This window comes from Agrilus planipennis, unplaced genomic scaffold (assembly GCF_000699045.2).
Source record: "Agrilus planipennis isolate EAB-ADULT unplaced genomic scaffold, Apla_2.0 scaffold51, whole genome shotgun sequence".
NCBI classification, from domain to species: Eukaryota; Metazoa; Arthropoda; class Insecta; order Coleoptera; family Buprestidae; genus Agrilus; species Agrilus planipennis.
Window position 1 is genome coordinate 12,904 of NW_020438915.1, and position 22,283 is coordinate 35,186.

Here is a 22,283-nt window from a genome sequence, read left to right on the forward strand (position 1 = left end):
TTGTAACATTTTTTTTTTTTTTTTAATAATAATAACAATGAAATTCCTAAACTTTGAAAGTTAATAAATCTTGACGAAGAAGATGCGTGGGAACTTCTTTACGGAATACTTTTTGGCATTTTCAATGGACTTGGTCCCGCTGGTAAAACTTTTTATTCAGGAGATACCTAATATAGTACTATTGCAAACAATTAAATTAATAGGCAAACAACAACGACATTTCATTTAGACTTATGAGATACTACTTTTACAATTATTTTTTGAATTATAAAATTTTCCCGGGTGAATTAAATTAACAATTTTGTAAAAGATAATCCTTGCACACTGGCGCTTTAAATGTGTATGCAACTTTCATTCTCTACGCCTTGCATGCTCGGTAGTCTATACTCAGATGGACATTTCAATAAATTTTGAATGCCAATGTTTGGTGTGCTATTTAATTTTTTTTTCAATCTAATCTAATTGTGTGATAATAACAGAAAGTAATATAAAAATAACATAAATTAAAGCACATTTTTAGTTTTATGTTTTCTTTTTACAATTAATTTTTTTTTCCTTAATTTTCCGTAGTACTACTAACTAATATACTTAATACTGCAATTAAGGGGATGCTTAAAAGAGTTAAAACGTTTCAGTTTAATTTGCATCACCATAATAGACTTATCATAAAAAAAGCGTAGAAGTACGAAGCCAATCGTTCTGAATTAATCTTGTTGTTTAAATAATACTGTGGTTATTTACCCTAGTTAGTTACCATTTTAATTTTAGAACTTGATATTTCAGTGTCGATATTTTTTGTATTGTCTTTGTCGCAAGCAGTAGAATTATTTTTGTCGTTAAAGTAATTCCGGTAAGATCCGCAAATTGCACATAAAAATTCGAATGTACTCTTAATGTTCGTGTAATTCAATAGAATACTTGAAGTTGATGCAAATGTTACGCCCACAGTCGGCTTTTCTAAGAATACAAACTTTACTATTGAATCTTGATACTTGAGTAGATAATACATACATGTAATTCCTTTTGATAAGACATGCTATTTCACCAGAAAAACAAAGAAATTTTTTATTGCCTGATGTTTCTTCTGTTGAAATTACTATAAAATTTGGTAAAAATCTCGGTCGCTATTTTGAACAAAAATATACATATATTATAAATTGTTAATGAGAACTAATCGAACCAAACGTAATCTAACCTAATTCTAACGTAAGCTAATGCATTTAATGATTTGATAGCTGACGATTACAATGTTACGATAGGCAAAGACAGCACGAACGAAGTGTGTTTACAACAAAGTACACCTACAAGTAAAAATAAGAAAGTTTTACAGTAGCATACAGCTATGTGTTTTAGCGATTGTTTTTAACATATTTTGTTTAAAAATAATCGCTTTTAATTTCATCTTACCTAAAATGCGTCTCAATTAAAATCCTAATTAAAAATGACACCTCGGCTGTCGAAAGAATTCCTAGATTATGGGTTTGAGTATTTTATGTAATCTCTTAACCTTATTATATAACTACTAAATAATAACAGTATTAAACCACATTTATTTTGAAAACAATTGGGATTTTTTCTGATAAGTGCATGGTTACTTGCTAATTTTGTAAGAAATTATTCGTTACCTGAATATACATAGGGAATGTATTTTACATTTTAAATATATTCGAAGCATGTAATAGCTGTTATTATGTACCTAAAGTATAATTGACATTTTCTGTAGAACGAATACCAGTGATTGTTCTATTAATGGTATTTATGTAAATAATTGAGTACTTCGTTTATAGCGCTTTTTGTTTACTTTGCAAAACCTTTGAAACTGTATTTGAGATTTGAGATTCCGTATCTCCGTTTTTGTTTTGGAACCTAAAGCGAGTACGACGCGGTGACGTTATTACCAAAGCTGTACTGCTTAAAGGTCATGACAATTCAATTTTGTTATCATTTTTTGATAAAAATACAAGAAACGTCAGATAAAACAGTATTTAAACCGTTTTTGTCGTAGTAGTGAACATACTATAAACTATACCGTTTAATTCAAAATTCAAGTGGTGAATAAACAAACTTTAAAAGGGTTACTAACAATGGATGAATTACTTAAAAAGGTACTATTGTTATCTTATTTTTACTTTGTCTGGCATCACACACTGGCTTATCTACTTGCTTTCTCATACAATATCTTTCTTCTATTAGTAAACAATAAATTACGCTTAGCCATCTTTTCTTGGGGTGCTTCAAAAATTATTTTTTCGTACGCACAGGTTTAATACTAACTTGTAAATACTTAATATGAGAAGAACTCTCGTCCAAGCAGAGCTTCTAATATTGATATTTACTGATGGCTTATTGGACATTTCACTAGTTTTTCGTAAGAAAACCATGAAAAGAATACCTCACTATTGAAAAGACCATACAATTTTCTATCATAGATTTAGGATGAAGTTTTTTCGTTTATCAGTAGAACAAAATACAAAAGTGGCTTTTCCGAAAAAACAATATCGCTGTTCCATTTTCAGTAAAAAATCAGGGGAACAGTGTCAGGAGTTTTCTCCGTTTTCTTCGGTTTGACTTTATAAGTTTACTAGCGGAAGAAAAATGTATGGCATAATTCTTAATGTTTTATTGTAACATCTTTTTTTTTTTTTTTAATAATAATAACAATGAAATTCCTAAACTTTGAAAGTTAATAAATCTTGACGAAGAAGATGCGTGGGAACTTCTTTACGGAATACTTTTTGGCATTTTCAATGGACTTGGTCCCGCTGGTAAAACTTTTTATTCAGGAGATACCTAATATAGTACACTCTTCCATAATTTTCTTAAGAGAAAGTAAAAAGCCCAAGATCAGTAAATAACAATATTATTAGCTCCCCTGCGGTAAAAGCTCATTTCAACAACTAAAACAAAAAGGAAATCTTGATTTTTTCAATATTAATTTAGTAACGTATTTTAGTATTGCTTTTTGGATAACATTCATTGAGTTAATCGTGAAACTAGTTAAAGTTTTATGTCTGATATTTTCGTGTTTAAAGGGAGACAATTTCTCTTGATATATTATGTTTCTGTTTTCAACTTGCAGCTTGAGGGTAACAGTCCCTAAATATATTTTATTTTTTTAAAAAGTCCTGTTTGTGGCTGACACACCCACGCGAAATAAAAATAAATTTCCACTAAAAACTTTAATTACTGAGCATTTCCGGCTTGGTATCNGACAAAAGCGACAGCCTTGCCGTTTTGTCGACAAGATTAGCGACTGATTAATATAAAAAAGTAAACCGCTAGTTTAAATTTCATTATGAATATTCTCCTATGATACTTTTAATAGGTACTACTAAATGAACAAAGTTGTTCTTTAGAAATCGCTATTTTTGTGGCAAGCCTGCCCATTTGCTCTAAACTTAAAATTTCCACAATAACAAAAATGAGATAGGGACTTGAAGTTTAAATACTTACAATAGCATATAATATGTGAAGTTTTTGGGCCAAAAACTAAAATCAACAATACTATTTTCATTTATTGTTGTCAATCCGTAGGTACAATAATAACTATTTTACAAATAGAATTTTCAGCTTCATCGCAAAATGTATGTACACTATAGATAAGTACTTGATATCTACATATTACGTAGGATTATCACTATGACTTGAATAAATTTGACGTATATTAGGTAATATACCTAAATCTAAAGTAAAAAATTGCTTTTCAAACTAGGAAATGCAATACTTATCTATCTTTAATTGAAACGTTTTTTATAGATTCGAATAGAAGTTGTTGTTTAAATTATCTTTAAAAACAGTATTTATATTTATTACTTAAGATAGGAGATTTTACGTGATACCTGCTCGAATGTCAACAATTTACTCATTTAAAAGATTTTGAAAAGCAAAGTATCCCCTGTGAGTATGTCTATGGCAGCATTTTTTCAATTCAATAGAACTTTCTTTATCAACAAACAACAATAAAAGTGTAATACGTTAAAAAATATCCTTTAAATGTCCTTTCTGAATATAAAACTGCTCCAGCTGTATCTTTTAGCTTTCATAATTGATTATTTGTTTAAACATTTTGACAAAAGGTAGCACTAAAACTTGAAAAAAATATGTTATGTTATTAAACATTGAGGTATATTTCCTAATAATTTTTAATTTGTCTCATCGACGCGTAAAACTCTTTCGTTTTAATTACATAATTAGAGAAAAAAGATTACTAAATAAATTAGTTATAACATCCTATTTGTTAATTAAATAAAAAAGACAGTTACAATAAAATAAAATATTTAACATTATTTATTTATTTATTGCTATGGAAGCATAAATGTTCATTATTTTATGATGAAATTTATTGTTTTACAATTAGTTGTGTGATATCGTGTTCACTTTCATACGTTATTGCATTTGTCATGAATCGTATCGTTTTTTTCAATTGATCACAACATATCGTCTTTTAGCTTAAAAAAAGAAAACTTATTTGCCCAAGGAACCAAACGGAACAAGGTTACTCTCCGCGTTTGTTGTTCCTGTCTAAACAATAATTAACGAATTCAAGGTAATAAAGCTGGTTTAACTCTAATTGTTTTCGTATTTACAATAGAGTAATGTGTTTCCTTCTTATTATGTTTCCTTTACGATAAAATAGTTATCTATGAGTAGTAGTAGTAGTGCAGCAAGTACTAAACACCAGGGTAGCGTCTTCCGGGGCCATGAATAATAATATAATCGAAAGTAATCAAGTGTTTATAGAGTTTAGTTTTTAAATATCAGCAAACAACTACTCAAGTAAACATATGAAAGTATTCTATTGAAAATAACAGACAATATTTAGTGAATATAATTTTCTCGCAAACGAGACAAAAATAAGTATACTACGGGGTAACAATATTTAGCCTTAGGTCCTCTGTCGTTCTTTATCCTTAGGTTTGAGATTTTTCAATAATAAAATTGATTGCACACGAAATTTAACAAACACTTGCTAACTTGTCTTTTAATAATAATTTTTTCTAGGGGACGAAATTTTCATTTGAAAATGTACATTTTATTGACCAACAAATCCTAAACTCCGTATTCTGAGTAGCTAGATAGATGTTCCCCTTGTATATCTATCATTTATCTCCATTGTCCCAGAAATGTTGAACTTTCAGTAGCTATCTATTTTAATACCAACACTTATTTCGAAATCATCAACATTTACTTCAACCTATAGCCAAATCTGAGTTCTTTTCTACATGAAATTCGTCAATTTTTGATTAAAAATTTTTATATTGAAAATCAGTTATGCAAAAAATTAATTTATTTTAGTCTTCCTTTACAAGTGATTTGATTATCTTTCTGGGTCACTTATTTATTGTACAGTTTATTCGCATTTTATTACTCGATAAACTACCTAACCCAAAGTATAAAATGTTATATTTTCCCTTCGTAACAACAATTCCATAATTGGATATTGCAACGAAATTGATTAGCGGCCTTTGATAATAAGCAATCGTCATTTTACTTCACATGTGTGTCTGCTCAATCACGTAAAGAAAAGAACTTTACACTTTATATTTGCAATGATCGTTGTGGTTAAGCGTAATCATCATGCATGAACTTTATAATTTTCTATTGCAAAGTCCATATTAATCAATAAGAAACGGTGATGCTTCGACAATAATTATTAGAAATGAAAAATATCGATCTACATATCATAATAAGTGTATTTAATACTACTTGCATTTAAAATGCAAATACAAAATAAAACTACCTATTTATTTTTATCATGCATTTAAATACGTTTTTGAGAAAAGCATTTTGTATATCATTTAAAATACTTTTCCAAATGTATTTTCTATTTGTAAAATGCAAAATACATTTTTGCCTTTAAATTTATTTAATTGAAAAAAGTATTTTGAAAATACTGATTTAGCATTTCGTACTTAAAAAAAAAGGGAAATCTATTTTGTCATTTACATTTGCAATAACAAATCAATAAGGTATTTGCATTTCGTATTTGAATACTTTTAAAAAACCATTTTGCACATCTCTACATACATACAACCAATATTTCTATAGTCTAACCTAATTATAATAATATAAATTTTTTAAAATATAATACAAAGTGCAAGAAGTTTAAAAGGTTAGATAAATGAAAGTTTTGAGGTCTTAGGATAAGACGATCTGGGATGTTGTAAACTGACCTGCATGTAGATTCGATATGTCGGCATTATTATCGCAAGAAAACAATGAGGGGCAACAATCTGTACTCATACGAAACAAAAACCAACGCACATGATTTACAGCATCATAACAAGTCAGTGGGTTGGCACATTAATTTCAAATAAAAACATTTGGGTATCCGCATTTTCATTAAAGTAAACTCTGTTATCAACACTATTTTAGTTTTTGAATAAAATTATTGAGATAGTTTCGAACTCAAAAAAGGCGAAACCGACGAAACACAACAACGACCAAAAAATGTCTGATAGCAAACAATACGACAAAAGCGACAGCCTTGCCGTTTTGTCGACAAGATTAGCGACTGATTAATATAAAAAAGTAAACCGCTAGTTTAAATTTCATTATGAATATTCTCCTATGACCAGTATTCCCTTGATCTCTGTGGCTTATAAAACATGTTCAAGATCAGGTAAACCTGACAAGGAAGCAAAACGGTTAAAAAGATGTTAGGAATGTACAAATAATGTTTAGTTCTTTCCCCACATTGCTTGAAATTCTTTTCAGATATGCTCCATACTTTCCCTAAGACTGCAGTTGCCTTTTTTTAAGTTTCTTATTCGCTCTTCGTTTCCCTTATTCTTCTGTATGAACTAGCCTAGGTAGTTGTACATTTTTACTTCTTCAGTTTCTTTTCCTTCCCATGTAAATATTATCTTATTCGTTTTTCCGCCACTTTTGCCGGCTCTCATTATCTTCGATTTATCTGTGTTCCTCTCTAGGCCTCTTTCTGCGATGTATCTTTCCATTTTTCTCATCATTTCTGTCATCTCCTCTTCATTTTTCGCCATCAATAATCCGCGTAAAATACTGTCCATAATTTCTTCTTTCCCATAACTACTCCTCTCATTTGAATTTTCCTCATTGTATTTTCTAGATCCGTAAAAGTTAGGTTCAAAAAAGCTGTACACAAGGGACATCCTTGTCACCCCGTTAGTCGTGCTAATTTTTGCAGAAATTTATTCATTGATTCTCACTTTAAATGATGTTGCTTCATATATTTCTTCTATTCCTTTCCGTAACTTCATATTTATTCCTTTTTTTTCCATTGTACTCTTGTTGATCAAAAGTTTTCGTTCGACTAACGTTAATATTATAATTAAGCAACCGAAATAATTGGAACATAGCCCACCTGCCTGCACTAATATCTACTTTTGATAGAGACCGATAACGAATTTTTAAAAGCAATTACTGCAACGTAAATCGTTGGACTTTGCAACTTGAACTTTATCCTTTAATAGAAACAAATTGAGTTCATCTTTAAAAGTCTAGTAGGTACCTTCTCTTAAAAAATGCATTTTGTATTAAAGAGCACATTGTCTTTCAAACAACTGCATTCCCTTTTCACCTCGATAAATGCATATTTTTTTCAAAATTTTCGGTCAAGGTTGTACAGGTTTCTAAGGCGCAGGTTTCTTATTAAACAACTTGCGCAAATGAGCCAGATATACACGTGTTTAGAAATATACTATATTTATTGTCAATACTCAACGACTACTGTGTTCTATTTATTGTGCAAATAAAGTACGGATAACATATTATATAAATGGATTTGTTAAAGGTAGGTAAATAATGAATAATTTGTTTTACAGGCTATCATCATTGATTCGTTTATTGTGTCAATAGCTTTTGTGGTTTTCATATTTTGATTATACCATTAAATATTCATTCGCATTCTTTAATATTCAAAATATGCCCAAAATTAGTAGAGATAATTAGAGAAAAAATAGAAATATTTTCACGAAAACTTTTTGTTTCTCTTTATACAAAACAAAACCATAACATATGTTTCGCCAATTCATTGTTGAGTCGATTGTAGGTGGCTGAACATTTGATGAAGTCAACGTTTGGCGAAACATACGTACGTTATGATTACGAAACTAAACACAGTTTTAATTACAAATAGTTTATTTAACCAGCGACTACCTTGATTAATTCATCACACTGTTGATGTCACAATGTGGTAAATTGATCAAATAAATTGTTTATACCTATAAGCATATTATTTATAAGGAAAACTGTGCTTAAACTCGTATTTAAAACGGAGTTACAAGAATTAAAGTCTTCTTTGATTCAATATTTTGTGATTTTTGTTTTGTAACAAAATAAATAAATTTCTTTAGTGAAAATACTTAACACTAATTTGGGAGAGGGGGGGGGGTCCAGCTGTCTTAGGATTTATTTAAAACTGAATTGTTATTGGAAATTAAAAAAATATCTTTTTAATTGAAGTCCTAGAGTTGTACACGTACACAGCCCGTTACGTGAAAGGTGAAAGGGAGATCAAAAATTGATGAATTTTGCGTCACGTAGCCCCTAAATTGTTTCCCTATTTATTATTTTATGTCTTGAGACAATAAACATTATGTTTATGATTAACGTTTACAATAGGGGAGAACATGGAAAATATTTGAAAAAAGATCCTGTAAAATGAAATTCAAAGACAATTTACAGAAATCAAACGTTAAGGAAACACTAGAAAGTTTTTATAAAAAGTAATTTTTATAATATTGAAATAGTTAAAAGAATCTATTAATGCAATAAACAAGTCACAAACAGCTGGTCCTATCTCTAGCCGTTCTCAATAAACAAATTGTTGTAAGTGTTCAAAATCTAACAAATTCTTCATTTTTCAAAGATGGGACGCAAAACCGTTAATCGCCTTAGGTAATTTACAGCTAGAAAATTAAGCATTAACGTCCTTAAGATTATGATTCCATCCGCTACCGTATTCTAATAAATTGTTAATAGGTTTGCTCGTAACCTTCGACACGTCAGAAGTAAGCACGTTCATTACAATGAATTGCAAAAGCTATGACTACTTACTACAAAAGTTATTTTACAATAAGATACTACGTTAATAATATGGTGCTAGCAAGTACAGTTTAATTGTTGGAGTTACACAGTTGGTTTTCGTTTACCGACATTGAACAATCATTTATTTATTAATCAGAGAGGTGGAAAACTTATAAATGTTTATTTTACTATTTGCGCGATATACTTAAAACTGTGAATTCACTAATCAGTATTCAGTATCAGAGAGTATCACCGCGATGACGCGATATCACCTCAGCGATAATGGCTCTTTATTGGTAAGTCTACCAACAAACTGTACAAATATATAAATACACGTGTTTGTTTTGTATGTAAAATAATACTTAAAGAAATACTGAACCTGTGAAGATGATCAAAATATTAAGATAAGAAATAAAAGACTTTCACAAAATATTATCGTGTAGGTAGTGTATGAATTATTTTTTAACCGACATGTGCATATTGCTTGTGGCATACAGAAATTTTAACTTATTGTTAATACGTACATATTAATTTTATTTTACTATCATATCAATTGAATACTTTTATAGCAAGATTTTGAATTTTTTGAATACCTATTTCTTTTAATTAAAAAAGAAAAACTTGTGGGAAATTATTCTAAAAACTCATAAAACACTTCAACGGATTTTGGTCTTTTAAAGCACATTCTTAATCAGTCAAGTACTTTGTGCACCTTTTGTTCAAGATATATCTGTTTCTTTTCAAATTTAAGTGGAATATTAAGAAAGCTTTAAGTTATTAGTTCTCAATAGCTTAAAAATCGCCACATACTCATATTTGTGTCTGAATTGGATTTAATTTCATTTTTATTTGATACCTATTAGCATAACGATTAGAAAGGGGATTTGTCATATCTTCTAATATGAATGTGAATTTTGAAAACTCTAAAACATTTAGATAAATAAGATACTTGCAATTAAAATATTAGTATTATGTATATTATTTTAGGTAGTTTCTCGATTTTGCATTTCATTCGACTCATTCCTAGAAAACGTCAGACACAGTTTTAAATATGAACTATTCCATTAGAATATTTCAAAATTTATTAAACGCTATTGAATTTCTTTATTTTTTAGTCAATATTTCACAAAGTTCATATTTGGTAAACGTAAACCTAATGTGAAATGTAAAACGCTTTTTATAATGGAATATTTGTATACTAAAATTATCTATTTCTTATCAATGTTAAGCGGCATTAAATTTCTAAATTTTGGTGAAAACCGCATCTAAATTGATTAAGAAATCGCGGAGTTACCCCTATTTAAAGCTTCCCTAAGTTTCTTCTAACAAGTGGCGCCTAATAGATATGTTGAGGAGATTCCAGTCCGGTGCAGGTGCACTGACATTGACCCAGTTTTATGAATCGCCAAGATGGCCGCTGACATAATAACCAATCAGATGCATCAACGCGGTTAATAACCATTAAACTTGCATTTCTAAGTTAGTCACTCGCGATGCCATGGTAGGATGTACTTCGTCGCATCAAATTTTGGGTTATTATTACGTAAAACCAGTATCTATTAATTTAAAAGTACCTATGATGTTTTGTTAGCAACAAATGTTTAGTAAAACAAGAAAATTGTTTTAAATTTAATATTTTAAAATAAAATCTACACTAATACACGATACCTACAATATTTACCGTAGATAAAACGTGAAACAATTATTTTAGAAAATTGTAATTCTTAACTAATTTTCTTTGAAAAGTATATAGTTGAAATTAGATAAAAGCTAAATGGATTAAATACGCAGAAGATCACATCTGAAACGTTACGTTAAAGAATTTTAAAAATGCTCAAAATCATCGGTATTAGTTAAAGGTTTTGCCTTTGGGAAACAGTCTTACTTTGGTAGTTCTGTTTGGAATAAAAAGAAAATATGTTTACGCTTGGTATTCTGCTTATCAGGTTGAAATTACTCATTAAAGAAGTATTTGCTATTATTATTAAACTATAAAAAATGAAAATTAAAAAGTACTCATTGCCTTTACTCTGTAAATAAGTTGTTACTTATAATGGTAAACAGGATAGAAACCTGACCCAGACTTTTAAATATGCATTTCACGCATTAGTTACATTTATTTTTACATTATCTCCTGTTACAGCTTTTATGCTTTTTCTAAAATTTATAATTAGGTAGGTATTAAGAGTAGCTAAACAAGGACGATTGTTTTTGTACTGGATAGATAATAATATACGTATAATTAGCATTTTTAATTTTCTTCCATTGTTTTTTACATACAACTTGCTTTCTACTAGGCCTTTTCAATTTAAAACAGTAATTGTAATGTTAGATACCTATAGTTCTTAAGATCTTCTTTTCTCTGTAGCAAACTCAATACTTGATGAATAAAAATAGAAAGAAAATTAATATTTTAATTTTGAGTGGTATTGACCCTGTGGCTTGAAAACCTAAATAAATATGTATTTATAAAGTGCCTTTTCAAGCTGCTTAATTGTATACCGATCACGAATAGCTATTATTTTGCTGTTCGATGTCTTATATTTTATTTACCAATTCTTTTCGTTTTAAATCAGATCCGAGGTCACTCACGCACTGGAAGCGAAACCAAGGAATTTCGCGAAGCAACTAAAAAGGATGCGTTGATGCACTTGCAGAAGGAATTGGAAAAGCTTTTGGCCACTGCTAGTCCTTCCAGAAAAGACTATGTTAGGAAAGAATTTGAAGGATTTACATCTCTTTTTAGGAGATTTTTAGCTGAAGAAGGACCTTCAGTAGATTGGAATAAAATAGAAAAACTGCCAACAAATGCAATCAGAAACTACGAAGAATTGGCCACACCAACCGCAGAAAATATTCACAAAATGCTACAAAAGCTCGTAGTGGTTAAGCTTAATGGTGGTTTGGGAACATCCATGGGTTGTCGCGGTCCAAAATCAGTTATTCCTGTTAGAAACGATTTAACCTTTTTAGATCTTACAGTTCAACAGATCGAAGTACTTATTCAATGAGACCCAAATTTAGTCACCCGACTTTTTTAACATTCTATTTTTACAGGAGTTAAACAAACAATACAAAGTAAATGTTCCGCTTGTGCTAATGAACTCTTTTAACACGGATGAGGATACTGAAAAAATTTTACGAAAGTACAACAACATCCAAATAGAAATCCACACCTTCAGTCAATCCTGCTTTCCAAGGATAAACAGAGACAGTTTCCTTCCTATCGCTAAAAACTGCAACATCGAAGAAGACATTGAGGCATGGTATCCACCAGGTCATGGTGATTTTTATGAGAGCTTTAAAAACTCGGGCTTGTTGAAAAAATTCATCGATACGGGTCGCGAATATTGCTTTATATCCAATATAGATAATTTGGGAGCTACCGTTGATTTAAAAATTCTCAATACTTTGATGAATCCTATCGATGATGTTCACGAATTTGTAATGGAAGTGACCGACAAGACTAGAGCTGATGTCAAAGGTGGTACCCTAATGCAATATGAAAACAAACTGAGACTTCTTGAAATTGCCCAAGTTCCAAATGATCATCTTGACGATTTTAAATCCATCAAAACATTCAAATATTTTAACACTAACAATATTTGGGTCAAACTCGATGGTAAGATTTTAATTCTTTATTACGATATAGACAAATTTTTGTAATACTTAATAGTGAATTGTTCTTATCATTTTGAGATTTCGTTTCGCAAAAATTTTCATTTTATTGGATTATTGATTACTTTTTTTATCTTAAAGTGGTGTCTGTGATTTTTAGCGATTGATAGGGTTATTGAAGAAAATATTCTGAATATGGAAATAATTATAAACAAAAAGGTAGTAAATGGGATCAACGTAGTTCAGTTGGAGACAGCTGTAGGAGCTGCAATGAAATGTTTTGAAAATGCAATTGGTATAAATGTTCCTAGAAGTCGTTTTTTGCCTGTGAAAAAAACATCCGACCTCCTACTTGTTATGAGCAATTTATACAATTTAAAGTTTGGTTCTTTACGAATGTCCCCACAAAGGATGTTTCCTGCTACACCTTTGGTCAAATTGGGAGACTCTCATTTTTCGAAAGTTAAGGAATTCTTATCACGATTTGCCAATATTCCGGATATCCTTGAATTGGATCATCTTACCGTATCAGGGGACGTTACTTTCGGAAAAAATGTTTCTCTAAAAGTACGTATTCTGTTAGTGCTAATTTTCCCTTGCACTATTTAATGAGAGAAAAGTAATAAAGAACATTAATGTTCCATAATAATTGTATTGAAACCGTTTTGGTAAATCACAAAACCAAAATAAGTTGCATCGTAAAAGCGAGTGGTCAATGTCAACTTTTATTTGCTGATAACTGCCATAGAAAGGCATCTAAATATCAAACTACATGATAGGCCAGTAAACCAAATTAATAAAAACATTAAGTTCTTGGTCAGTAAATCGAAACTACTCAAATTGGATCACGGTTTCGGAATCATATCTTCTTATCAGTACTCCATAAGCTACTAATACCAATTTGGATTAATTTCTGACCAAAAGCCTAATGGTTTTTACAAATTACATATTTAATTTAGTTTGGCAAACAGATATCTTGGTAAGGCTCGTGTGAAATATTTAAAATACTACAATTAGCAGTAAATACCAGTAGATTGCGATATACTGCCAATAAATTACATCTTTTATCATTAATCGTCACAAATAATTGAATTTCCTTCCCTAGGGTACGGTGATTATTATTGCTAATCATGGAGATCGAATTGATGTCCCATCTGGTGCTATTCTAGAAAACAAAATAGTTTCAGGAAACCTACGTATTTTGGATCATTAATGATACAACACATTTGCTTGCTAGTCATTTAAATATTTAATTGTAATTAAGTACAGCACCTTTTTGTGCGTACAATATATTATTTACAAAACTGCATGTCTTTAAAATTAAAATATTACTGTTTTAAACTTTACTAGAAGTTATTAAATAAATTGTCCTTTTCTAAATATATCACTCTTGTAAAATTTGTATGTTTGTTAGTTTACAATAGTTTTACTTGTAATGTTGCACAATATTTTTCAGATGTGACCGTACTATTAATAATATACAAAATATATTTTTTGAAAAACGATGTTTTTTCAATAATTGATAATAATTACTGTTTAACATAAAAACTGTAAAAGTTAAAAGGGAACAATATTAAAATATATTTGATTACTACTTCTCCATTTAAATTACACAACTTATATTGCTAATATAAGAAATATGATGCATTCATTACACTATAATTATATGCTATTTTACTAAAGCGGCAGCATTTGAATGCCCATTTCATTCTTTAAGAAATTTCCTATTTGCCTTATCACTAATAGCTTCAAAGAAGGTTCATTAAGTATAAGTAGAGTAAGTTTAACACCATCTTCTATAGTCACATCACTCAATGCTAATTCCAATGATCTTATGAATTTTTCTCTTTGGGTAGGAGTCATATCATGACGTATAATGTCAACGACGGATTTGTATTTGCCTTGGCCTTGTACAGCTCCAATTATGGAACCCAAAATCCCCCCTATAATGTTTATATTATTAATGCTTATAAAAATTACTTACAGAGAATACTCACCACATGCAAGACCTGGTGGCCCACCCAGAAGACCTCCAGTTAGAGCGCATATTCCTGCAATGCAAGCACCCTTGACAGATTCTTTCACAGTTACTGTTAAATTTTCTTGAGCACATAGCTCTTCCACTGCAGTCATCAATTCCTCACTGTTAATAGGCATTATAATACCACACGGAGAAATCTCAGCTGGACAATAATAGCAAGTATGTGTAATTATTAATTATAAAAAATGAGGATATTATTAGAATCTGATGGCGTATGATTGAAATCATAGCATTTAAAAGCACAAAGGTTATACCTATATGTTGCTTTAGCATTTATCAGTCTGATACAACCGTCATTCTTATTCTCATTAATTTTTATGCACCGTCTTAAGGAGAACACATTAAAAATTAATGTGCATTGCTTGATACTACCCTAATGTTAGATTTAGGTATATTTCACTAATTAATTGTTTTTATTTTGACTTGACATTTCAATAGGTTATGTTATGTTAACCTACAAAATACAATAATATAAACATAACCTAATTTAACTTGTAAAGTGTAGGTAAAGCCATAATTAATCATAATTTTAATTAAGGCATGCTGACACTATGCAAAAAAACATTATTTAATCCGCAAGTGTATTATTGTGTTGCCTTAATACGTAAGCTACCAAAAAGGCATTATTATGATAGCAAAGTGGAACCATTTGAAAATGATGCCATCGATGAGTTTACCACACAGTTAGTGCAACGAAGAGCTCAAAAATGGGTTGCCTTCACTAAAAGAAAAGCAATTTCTGGGAAACACATCCTTTTGCATAAAGTACCTGAAGTTAATATTGAGAATTTAAATGTACAAGATATTGACTCTCTGTTTATAAATGCATTGGATGACGATGATGAACTAACTCTCAAAAAAGTGCTAGAACAAAGTATAGCACTTAGAAAACTTCCTTCTTTAAATGTCCTTTTACGACTTTTAACTTCACTTGCTCAAAAAGGCGATGTAACAGCTATTGAGAGTATACGGGATATCTATCGCATTGTTGACTCTTCTGTATTTAAAGAAAACTCCGAATTTACTCATTTCTTGGCAGAAGCAGTATGGATTAATGGGAATATAATTGAAGCAATTAATTTAATCGAAGATGTCTACAGAAAAAATATATATTTACGGCGTAGAATAAGAATAATGCTGAAATATTTAATACATGATGGAGTTTTAAATCAAAGTGAAGCTGTTCTTCATAATGTAATCAAGTTTTGTGAAAGAATATCTGTAGAATTCCGTGACTATTATCCCTTGGTGCTGGTCTGGGAAAATTGTATACTAAGTGACTGGTTTAGTGACCAGTGTATTGCTGTGGAGTTGCTTAAAAAACATGAAAAACTGTGCGAAATTGTGACCAATTTACTCTCATTCGTTGTAATGAGTGCCTTGCATAAAAACAATACAGACGTTGTATACAGACTGTTAGAATTGTTTCTACAAAAAAATAGAAATATGCAAACTTTAAGAATCCTTGTAACGCTTTTTGATTACAAAGGTAAGCATTAATAAATATCTACATTTGTAGAACTACTATAACTTACACAATTCCTTTGCAGTTTGTCAAAGAGACTTTCGAGGTTGTTCAGAAATAATAAAATGGTGCCAGGAGAACAACTTTATTCTTCCATCAGTACAACAAGAGAAATTTATAAATTTATTGTTGAAATATGGCATTAAAGCTCACTCTACTGAAAACACTACAAAACAAATGTTGAATTCACTTCCTATTCTTAAGTTTTGAAATATTTATAAATAGGTTCAATATTAATTAAATACAAAGGAATAAATAAAGTAATGCATTTTAAAAAAATGCGATTTATTGTTTTTATACAAGAGAAAGATTTATTGCTTGCATGTCGTTTTTGATATAGGCTGATATTTTAATGTATTATTTTATCGTATTAATAAAATGACTATTAATTTAATTAATTTATTTCTTATTAACGTTAAGAAGCATTAAATTTATTTAATTTAAGTGAAAACCGCATCTCAATAGGCTAATGAATAACTCAATTACCCCCAATTAACATTAAAGCTTTTTTCAATGAAAAATAAGTGGCGCTTAACACTGTTGCAGGTGCAGTGACCTTGACCTAATTTAAATCGAAAAAGTGATGGCCGCCGACGCAACAACCAATGAAATGCATCGAGTAAGGTAATAGTAGTTACACTTCCATTCTTAAGCTAGTCACCCTCGATGCATTGAGGGGTGTACTTCGTTGCGTTAAACTGTAGGTTATAAATACGTAAAACATTCTAATTATTATTTTTTTCATTAAACTACGCTGTTTCGTTAGTAGTAAATATTGGAAAACATCTAAAAAGAATTATAATATGTCTGCAGATACTGCATACGTTTATAGTTTCTTAACCAATCACCTGTTTGCACTTTTTCTCTTTAAACGCAACAATTAATTATAAAATTATAAATGAATGAAAAATGCTAAATGTATGTCGTTTCTATAATATTGGAATCGTTATTTTCATGGATGTAACCCAAGTTTGTTTCTCCATTTTGGGACATTTCATTTTTCTTTTGTGCTAGTTTGTACATGAACCTGCAAAAAAGTAATTACCTATTCATTGATTAATAAATTGCGAACCATTACAATTTCAAAATTATTTGCTGTGAACATTCTGTTTTTTATTTGTGATTTTATATTAAGTAGATAAATGAATTATGAATTATTAAACCCTACAGGGCCAAGATCAAATCAAAGAAAATTTTAATCTTTTGTAACAAGATCAAATACCAATAATTAACATTTTACTGCAATTAACAACAACAAAGTAGATTAGCTGAATTCGGTTATAAAATTAAAAAAAGTTCAGTTTTCATGTCAAAAAAGGCCTTCCTTCTTTGAATGTTGAAATATGACTGGCCTGAATTATAATTTATTGCAATCTGATTTATTTAATTACTTTATAAGTATACGTACGCTAATATTCCAGACCCAATAAAATGTAACGCGGCTCCAACCAAAAAGAAAGCACTGGGAAATACCTCGATTGTGTTGTTATAAACTCCTGTATTGTAAATGGGTGTGAATACAGCTGGGGCAATTGCTTCTGTTACAGCAAAAAGAGATTGAGCTTTGCCCAAATCGTCGGCATTCACTATTTTTGTAGCTTGAGATCGTATAGCTATACTTGAAATTGCAGTTACAATACTAACAACGGTCCCTATGCGAAAAATTAAAATAAATATGCAGTCGCAACTCTCCCTTCATTGAGAAGGAAATTATCGAAAACATTTAGATACTATACGTATTAAATTTTAAACTTACCTATATACAGTCCTGTTGGTTTTAAGTATAAAGCAAATATAATATTACAAAGGACTTTATCCAAGAAAGATATAACAGCAATCAATAGATCGCTTAATTTCAAATAAGTGGATAATAACGGAATTGAAATGGCAGTTCCTGAAAATAATACGATAAATTGGTTTTCAACGTAGCATTAGTAGGTATTGTTTATTTACGTACCAATTAAATGTACTACTGTGTTAATAGTACCAAATAATGAATATTCCACAGGGCCCCATTTATAAACTGTTACCGTAAACAAGTAGAATACACTAAGTTCACCTAAAAGATCCACAAAAAATAAATATGTTCAAGTACGTACTATAGTTTTTTTTGTTTTTGTTTTTATTTAATTTCCTTCTCTAATTGAAACGATTGTAAATTGACTACGTATTTTCATAATAATAAAAAAAATGCTATACAGGTTTTAGTTATTCATCATGTAAGGTGTAATTGAATTTTTGAATGCCTTATGTATACTTTATTACCTAACAAGCCTTGATTTATGTGCAATATTAATTATCATTACATATTGCATGGGATCGAACGATAAATATAATGAGTAGTTTATGCGAAAATTCAAAATTTAGTTTAATTGACTGATGTAAATGGTTTTCTTTCAATTAGATTTGGCAATAGCGGAAAAGAATACGACGACCTTGTTAAGCATTGTCTTATCTATTTATTCTTGGCACAAAGTCAGAATATAGTAGAAGCATTGTAAGAGATTTATTGTCCGACAGAAGTTTGATGTATCGTTATAATAAATATATCGTTGCGTGGTTAATGTGTGTCTACTTTGTAATAAATTCGCATGTAAAGTGTTGATATCGGGGAAAAGTGCTTTCCAATTGAAATTAATTTGAACAGAACATTATCTATTTATAAAATTGAAAGCAAAGATAAATGAACGAAAAATCTGCTAGAAAAGATGGCGACGCTGGTAATACAGGACAAAGGATCGTCGGTCTTCATCATCCTTTGTTGTCAATTACTTACCATTTCTGAATGTTATAAGGTAGGTGATTTATTATCTATAAATTATTTTATTAAATCGAATTTATTTTTAATGTGTAAAATATTAATTGAGATCGCTCCCTAAAATTGTCCGAATGATAAGTCCTGGTATCATAAAATTTGCCCGTAGGTATATACATTGCGATTTTTCTCAGTAAATATGCCTAGTTTCATAATAATTTAGGAGCCATATTCTTCCCTGTATTAAAGGAGACACCGTAACATAAAATTTAAATAATGTAGACAAAGAAAGTGTTATTGTGGTGAGTAAGCTTTGAGAAAATTCTGGTGTAAATGTTTCTCATATATCCTGAGGGTTTTGCCTCACTTTAGGGATTATTTTAAAAATAATGTTCTGGAAAATTTTTGGTTTTTCGCTAAGAATTTTAAAACCGACGCAATAAAATTGGAACATTGTATTGTACCTAAATCAATTAGAGATGTAGCATTTATAATGTTTTTTAAAAAGGTGGGCCAACTGCTAACTAAAATAGAATTAAGGGGTTTATATTTTTCGGCTACTCCCTAAACTACCCTTTTCAAATACAAGTTGACCAGCTGTATCATTTTTAGCCAGGCAGTTCTTATATAGCATTTAGCAACAACATAAAAGACGTATTATTTTAAAATATTTGATACGTATGTAGCTATACAATGCTACAGTTACCCTTACCTTGACTAACGCCTGCCCAAATGAACAAATTAATCATGAGCAAAACTATTAGCAGTCTTTTGTTACCCTTTTTTTTCTTCACTAAAACATTGAACGTTTCTATGGCATGCTTAGGGTCAAATACATCCCTAATTAGGGCTTTCTTTTCTACTACACCAACCGGTTGTTTGGGTTCTTTTATAAAAAATATCCCATACAGTAATCCGATTGCAAACAAAACGGCAGCGATTAATAATATCCAAAGGTAACCGATCACCGTAAACAGTTTTCCACTGAAAGATTGTACAATAGGTGAAGATAGTGATAAAAGAAACTGAACAATTCCAACACGTAAAGTTCTCATCTCCACTGTACTCACGTCTGCTATATAAGCGAAAGCAGACATTATAAGCATCGAAGGTCCTCCGAAAAATGAAGGGATAACTGTTTGGGAAATCCCCTGAGCTTCTAGAGGCCACGTATGCATAAATATCACGCACAACATACATCCCAGAACGGCAAGAAACTCCCCAATTACGGGTAACAGCAAAAATGGTTTCCTTATCTTATGACGATCACTGTAGGAACCCAAGAAGAGCACTAATATAACCGGCATCACATATTGCAACGGTTGTTGCCACGAATGCATGTTAGCGATTCTTATTTGAATTTTTATTGATTCGTTAATATAAATTGTATCCTCTTTGTAAACGATGTCATCGCAAATTTTGTCGTCATAACCCTCATTTACCCTGCACGCTTTTTCGAATTCTAATACAAGGAGGGCAGGAGTACAAAGGACTGTTGCCATTGCATAACATACTACAAGAGGTTCAACTGTTATTATTTCTCTTACGTAGTTCATCCTTTCTTTCATTGTCATCTCTTTAAAGGCTTTTTTTGGCGTTGAAGAGCTTTTAAAAGCTCCATTTTTGTGTTCCTCTAATTCTAGCGTTGAAGTCGTATCCATGGTGACTTGTTTTGGTGTGGGAAGCTTTTCAACCTTCCCACTTTTCTGGGAATTAGTTTCTACCGATGAATTTGACGTTGAACCTTCATCGTTCCTTTCACTTGTTTTAGAAGTTGTAGGATCCATTTCAAAGCAGTTTAATTAAACATTGGGCTGCACTACAAGAATTCAATAGCAATAGTTGCATTGTAAAACAAACAATCTTTAAAGAATGTTGCAGTGAAACTAAATTTAAATCCGGTGATTAGAAAATTGTGGAATTTTATAACTTAAAGGCATGAAAAGATGAGAACCTGTTTCGACTGTGACCTCCACAGCATCCGCGTTCGGATTTCCTTGTCTTTCACTAGTTACCTACTACTTATTAAGTAACATTAAAAAGACTGTTATGAAATAATTTGCATGTTGACTTCTGATAGAAATTACCAACTGGTCGTATTGTAATCTTAATATAATTAATTGAGTTTATGTTGTTAGGTCGTTATTTTATTTTGAAATAGTGACCCGCCCCAGCTTCGCATGGGTGCAATGCTGATACTAAATATATTTTTGTTTTGTTTAGATTATTATCGAAAAGGGGAAATCTACAAAAGATGCCCCGTGAACATACTAAATATACTACAGAATGTTTATATACAACATTCACAGTTTTTTTGTCATTAGACAATACAAACCGGCCTCCCGGCCGGTACCGCCGCAACCGCTATGTCCCTGCATTTTAAATCTGTAATATCTTCGAAAATATTCATTTAAATTACATGCTGTAAAGGGCCATATTGATCTATATTAAATGCACAATGTATTTAAAAGTACTTAAAAGTATTGCTTAAAATCGCTTCGTAAATAAGCCATTATTTCTCGTAAAAAGTAAAGGATAAAAAATGGTTATTGTGGGTTATCCCTAAGAGATAGACATATACCATCCCGCACTTTTTTGTAGACCCTTTTAAGATGTACAATATTGTAGTACATTATTTTGATCTATCTCGTAGGGTTCAGCCAGTGTTTGCAATGTAAGTGCAAAAAATGTGTTTATTTACGACATCACATTAGAAACCTCTAAAATTACCAGTGTTTCCCTACTTTATTATGCATGTATTATACATATAAACCTTCCTCTTAAATCACTCTATTTTTTAAAAAAAACCGCATCAAAATCCGTTGCGTAGTTTTAAAGATTTAAGCATACGTAGGGACAGACAGCGGGAAAACGACTTTGTTTTATACTATGTAGTGATTATGGAGGGCATATTTTGCATGTGGTACCTAAAAGTATTTTCATTATAATGATAGACTACCTTATTTTGAATTATTTGATAAGAAAGCATCGTTAAAAGTGTTTTTATTGGTCGCTGAATATTGTATTTTTCTAAAACAATCGCACCGGTCCTGTGCATGAAAGCGATCCGACCTCGTGCAATTATTTGATCTCCATCTCTACAGCTTTAACCAGTTAATTGACACCCTTAATATAGAAAGTTAGGTGTTAGCGCACAATCAAACATGAAAATGAAGAAAATGTTTGTATGTCCGAAAGTTCACTGTTTCGATAAAAACGTAGTCGNTTATTAAAATTGAAGTTTTTTTATTATTAATTTTCACATATTGCACATTGGGTTTTACTTCACTTTGATTAATTTCATGCAGACGAAACCAGTTAAAATGATTAGGTACGAT

At 30.5% G+C, this 22,283-nt stretch overlaps 4 protein-coding genes and 1 long non-coding RNA gene across 7 annotated transcripts; 2 read left to right on the forward strand and 3 right to left on the reverse strand.

Moving 5' to 3' along the window:
* Positions 1-40: 40 nt before the first annotated feature.
* On the reverse strand, positions 41-4,207 carry LOC112904182. The gene is made up of 3 exons (XR_003230943.1): positions 3,454-4,207; positions 2,791-2,897; positions 41-167 (listed from the first exon to the last, which is right to left on the reverse strand). It is a non-coding gene; the product is annotated as an uncharacterized LOC112904182 (long non-coding RNA).
* LOC108733064 (UTP--glucose-1-phosphate uridylyltransferase) lies at positions 1,993-14,127 on the forward strand. Of its 3 annotated transcripts, none has more exons than XM_018464101.2 (5): positions 1,993-2,105; positions 11,583-12,002; positions 12,064-12,628; positions 12,785-13,191; positions 13,730-14,127. In XM_018464101.2, exons 1-5 carry the CDS (start codon positions 2,085-2,087, stop codon positions 13,835-13,837), a joined length of 1,521 nt encoding a protein of 506 aa, XP_018319603.1. In that variant the 5' UTR covers positions 1,993-2,084; the 3' UTR covers positions 13,838-14,127. The 3 variants fall into 3 exon arrangements, with proteins under 3 accessions (XP_018319603.1, XP_018319604.1, XP_018319602.1); XM_018464102.2 differs by lacking the exon at positions 1,993-2,105 and adding an exon at positions 7,666-7,771; XM_018464100.2 differs by lacking the exon at positions 1,993-2,105 and adding an exon at positions 9,101-9,302.
* Positions 14,128-14,231: 104 nt separating this feature from the next.
* On the reverse strand, positions 14,232-14,806 carry LOC108733065 (protein C19orf12 homolog). Its single transcript, XM_018464103.1, has 2 exons — positions 14,622-14,806; positions 14,232-14,567 (listed from the first exon to the last, which is right to left on the reverse strand). The coding sequence occupies exons 1-2, from the start codon at positions 14,779-14,781 to the stop codon at positions 14,302-14,304; spliced, it is 426 nt and encodes a 141-aa protein (XP_018319605.1). The 5' UTR covers positions 14,782-14,806; the 3' UTR covers positions 14,232-14,301.
* A 384-nt stretch (positions 14,807-15,190) lies between these two features.
* On the forward strand, positions 15,191-16,452 carry LOC108732986. Its single transcript, XM_025973596.1, has 2 exons — positions 15,191-16,154; positions 16,216-16,452. The coding sequence occupies exons 1-2, from the start codon at positions 15,206-15,208 to the stop codon at positions 16,398-16,400; spliced, it is 1,134 nt and encodes a 377-aa protein (XP_025829381.1). The 5' UTR covers positions 15,191-15,205; the 3' UTR covers positions 16,401-16,452.
* A 285-nt stretch (positions 16,453-16,737) lies between these two features.
* On the reverse strand, positions 16,738-20,936 carry LOC108733005 (solute carrier family 46 member 3-like). The gene is made up of 5 exons (XM_018464024.2): positions 19,658-20,936; positions 18,148-18,249; positions 17,947-18,084; positions 17,599-17,842; positions 16,738-17,217 (listed from the first exon to the last, which is right to left on the reverse strand). Exons 1-5 carry the CDS (start codon positions 20,730-20,732, stop codon positions 17,103-17,105), a joined length of 1,674 nt encoding a protein of 557 aa, XP_018319526.1. The 5' UTR covers positions 20,733-20,936; the 3' UTR covers positions 16,738-17,102.
* Between the last annotated feature and the right edge of the window lie 1,347 nt (positions 20,937-22,283).

Excerpts from the sequence above, each read along its gene's own strand:
- LOC108733005 (XM_018464024.2), bottom strand. The coding sequence starts at position 20,732 with ATGGATCCTACAACTTCTAAAACAAGTGAAAGGAACGATGAAGGTTCA. Across the intron at positions 18,250-19,657 it reads TTGGGCAGGCGTTAGTCAAG|GTGAACTTAGTGTATTCTAC; the intron begins GTAAGGGTAACT and ends TGGATCTTTTAG. Across the intron at positions 18,085-18,147 it reads CACAGTAGTACATTTAATTG|GAACTGCCATTTCAATTCCG; the intron begins GTACGTAAATAA and ends TATTATTTTCAG.
- LOC108733065 (XM_018464103.1), bottom strand. The coding sequence starts at position 14,781 with ATGCCTATTAACAGTGAGGAATTGATGACTGCAGTGGAAGAGCTATGT. Across the intron at positions 14,568-14,621 it reads GCCACCAGGTCTTGCATGTG|GGGGGATTTTGGGTTCCATA; the intron begins GTGAGTATTCTC and ends TAAACATTATAG.
- LOC108732986 (XM_025973596.1), top strand. The coding sequence starts at position 15,206 with ATGCTGACACTATGCAAAAAAACATTATTTAATCCGCAAGTGTATTAT. Across the intron at positions 16,155-16,215 it reads AACGCTTTTTGATTACAAAG|TTTGTCAAAGAGACTTTCGA; the intron begins GTAAGCATTAAT and ends ATTCCTTTGCAG.
- LOC108733064 (XM_018464100.2), top strand. The coding sequence starts at position 9,264 with ATGACGCGATATCACCTCAGCGATAATGGCTCTTTATTG. Across the intron at positions 12,629-12,784 it reads TATTTGGGTCAAACTCGATG|CGATTGATAGGGTTATTGAA; the intron begins GTAAGATTTTAA and ends TGTGATTTTTAG. Across the intron at positions 13,192-13,729 it reads GAAAAAATGTTTCTCTAAAA|GGTACGGTGATTATTATTGC; the intron begins GTACGTATTCTG and ends TTCCTTCCCTAG.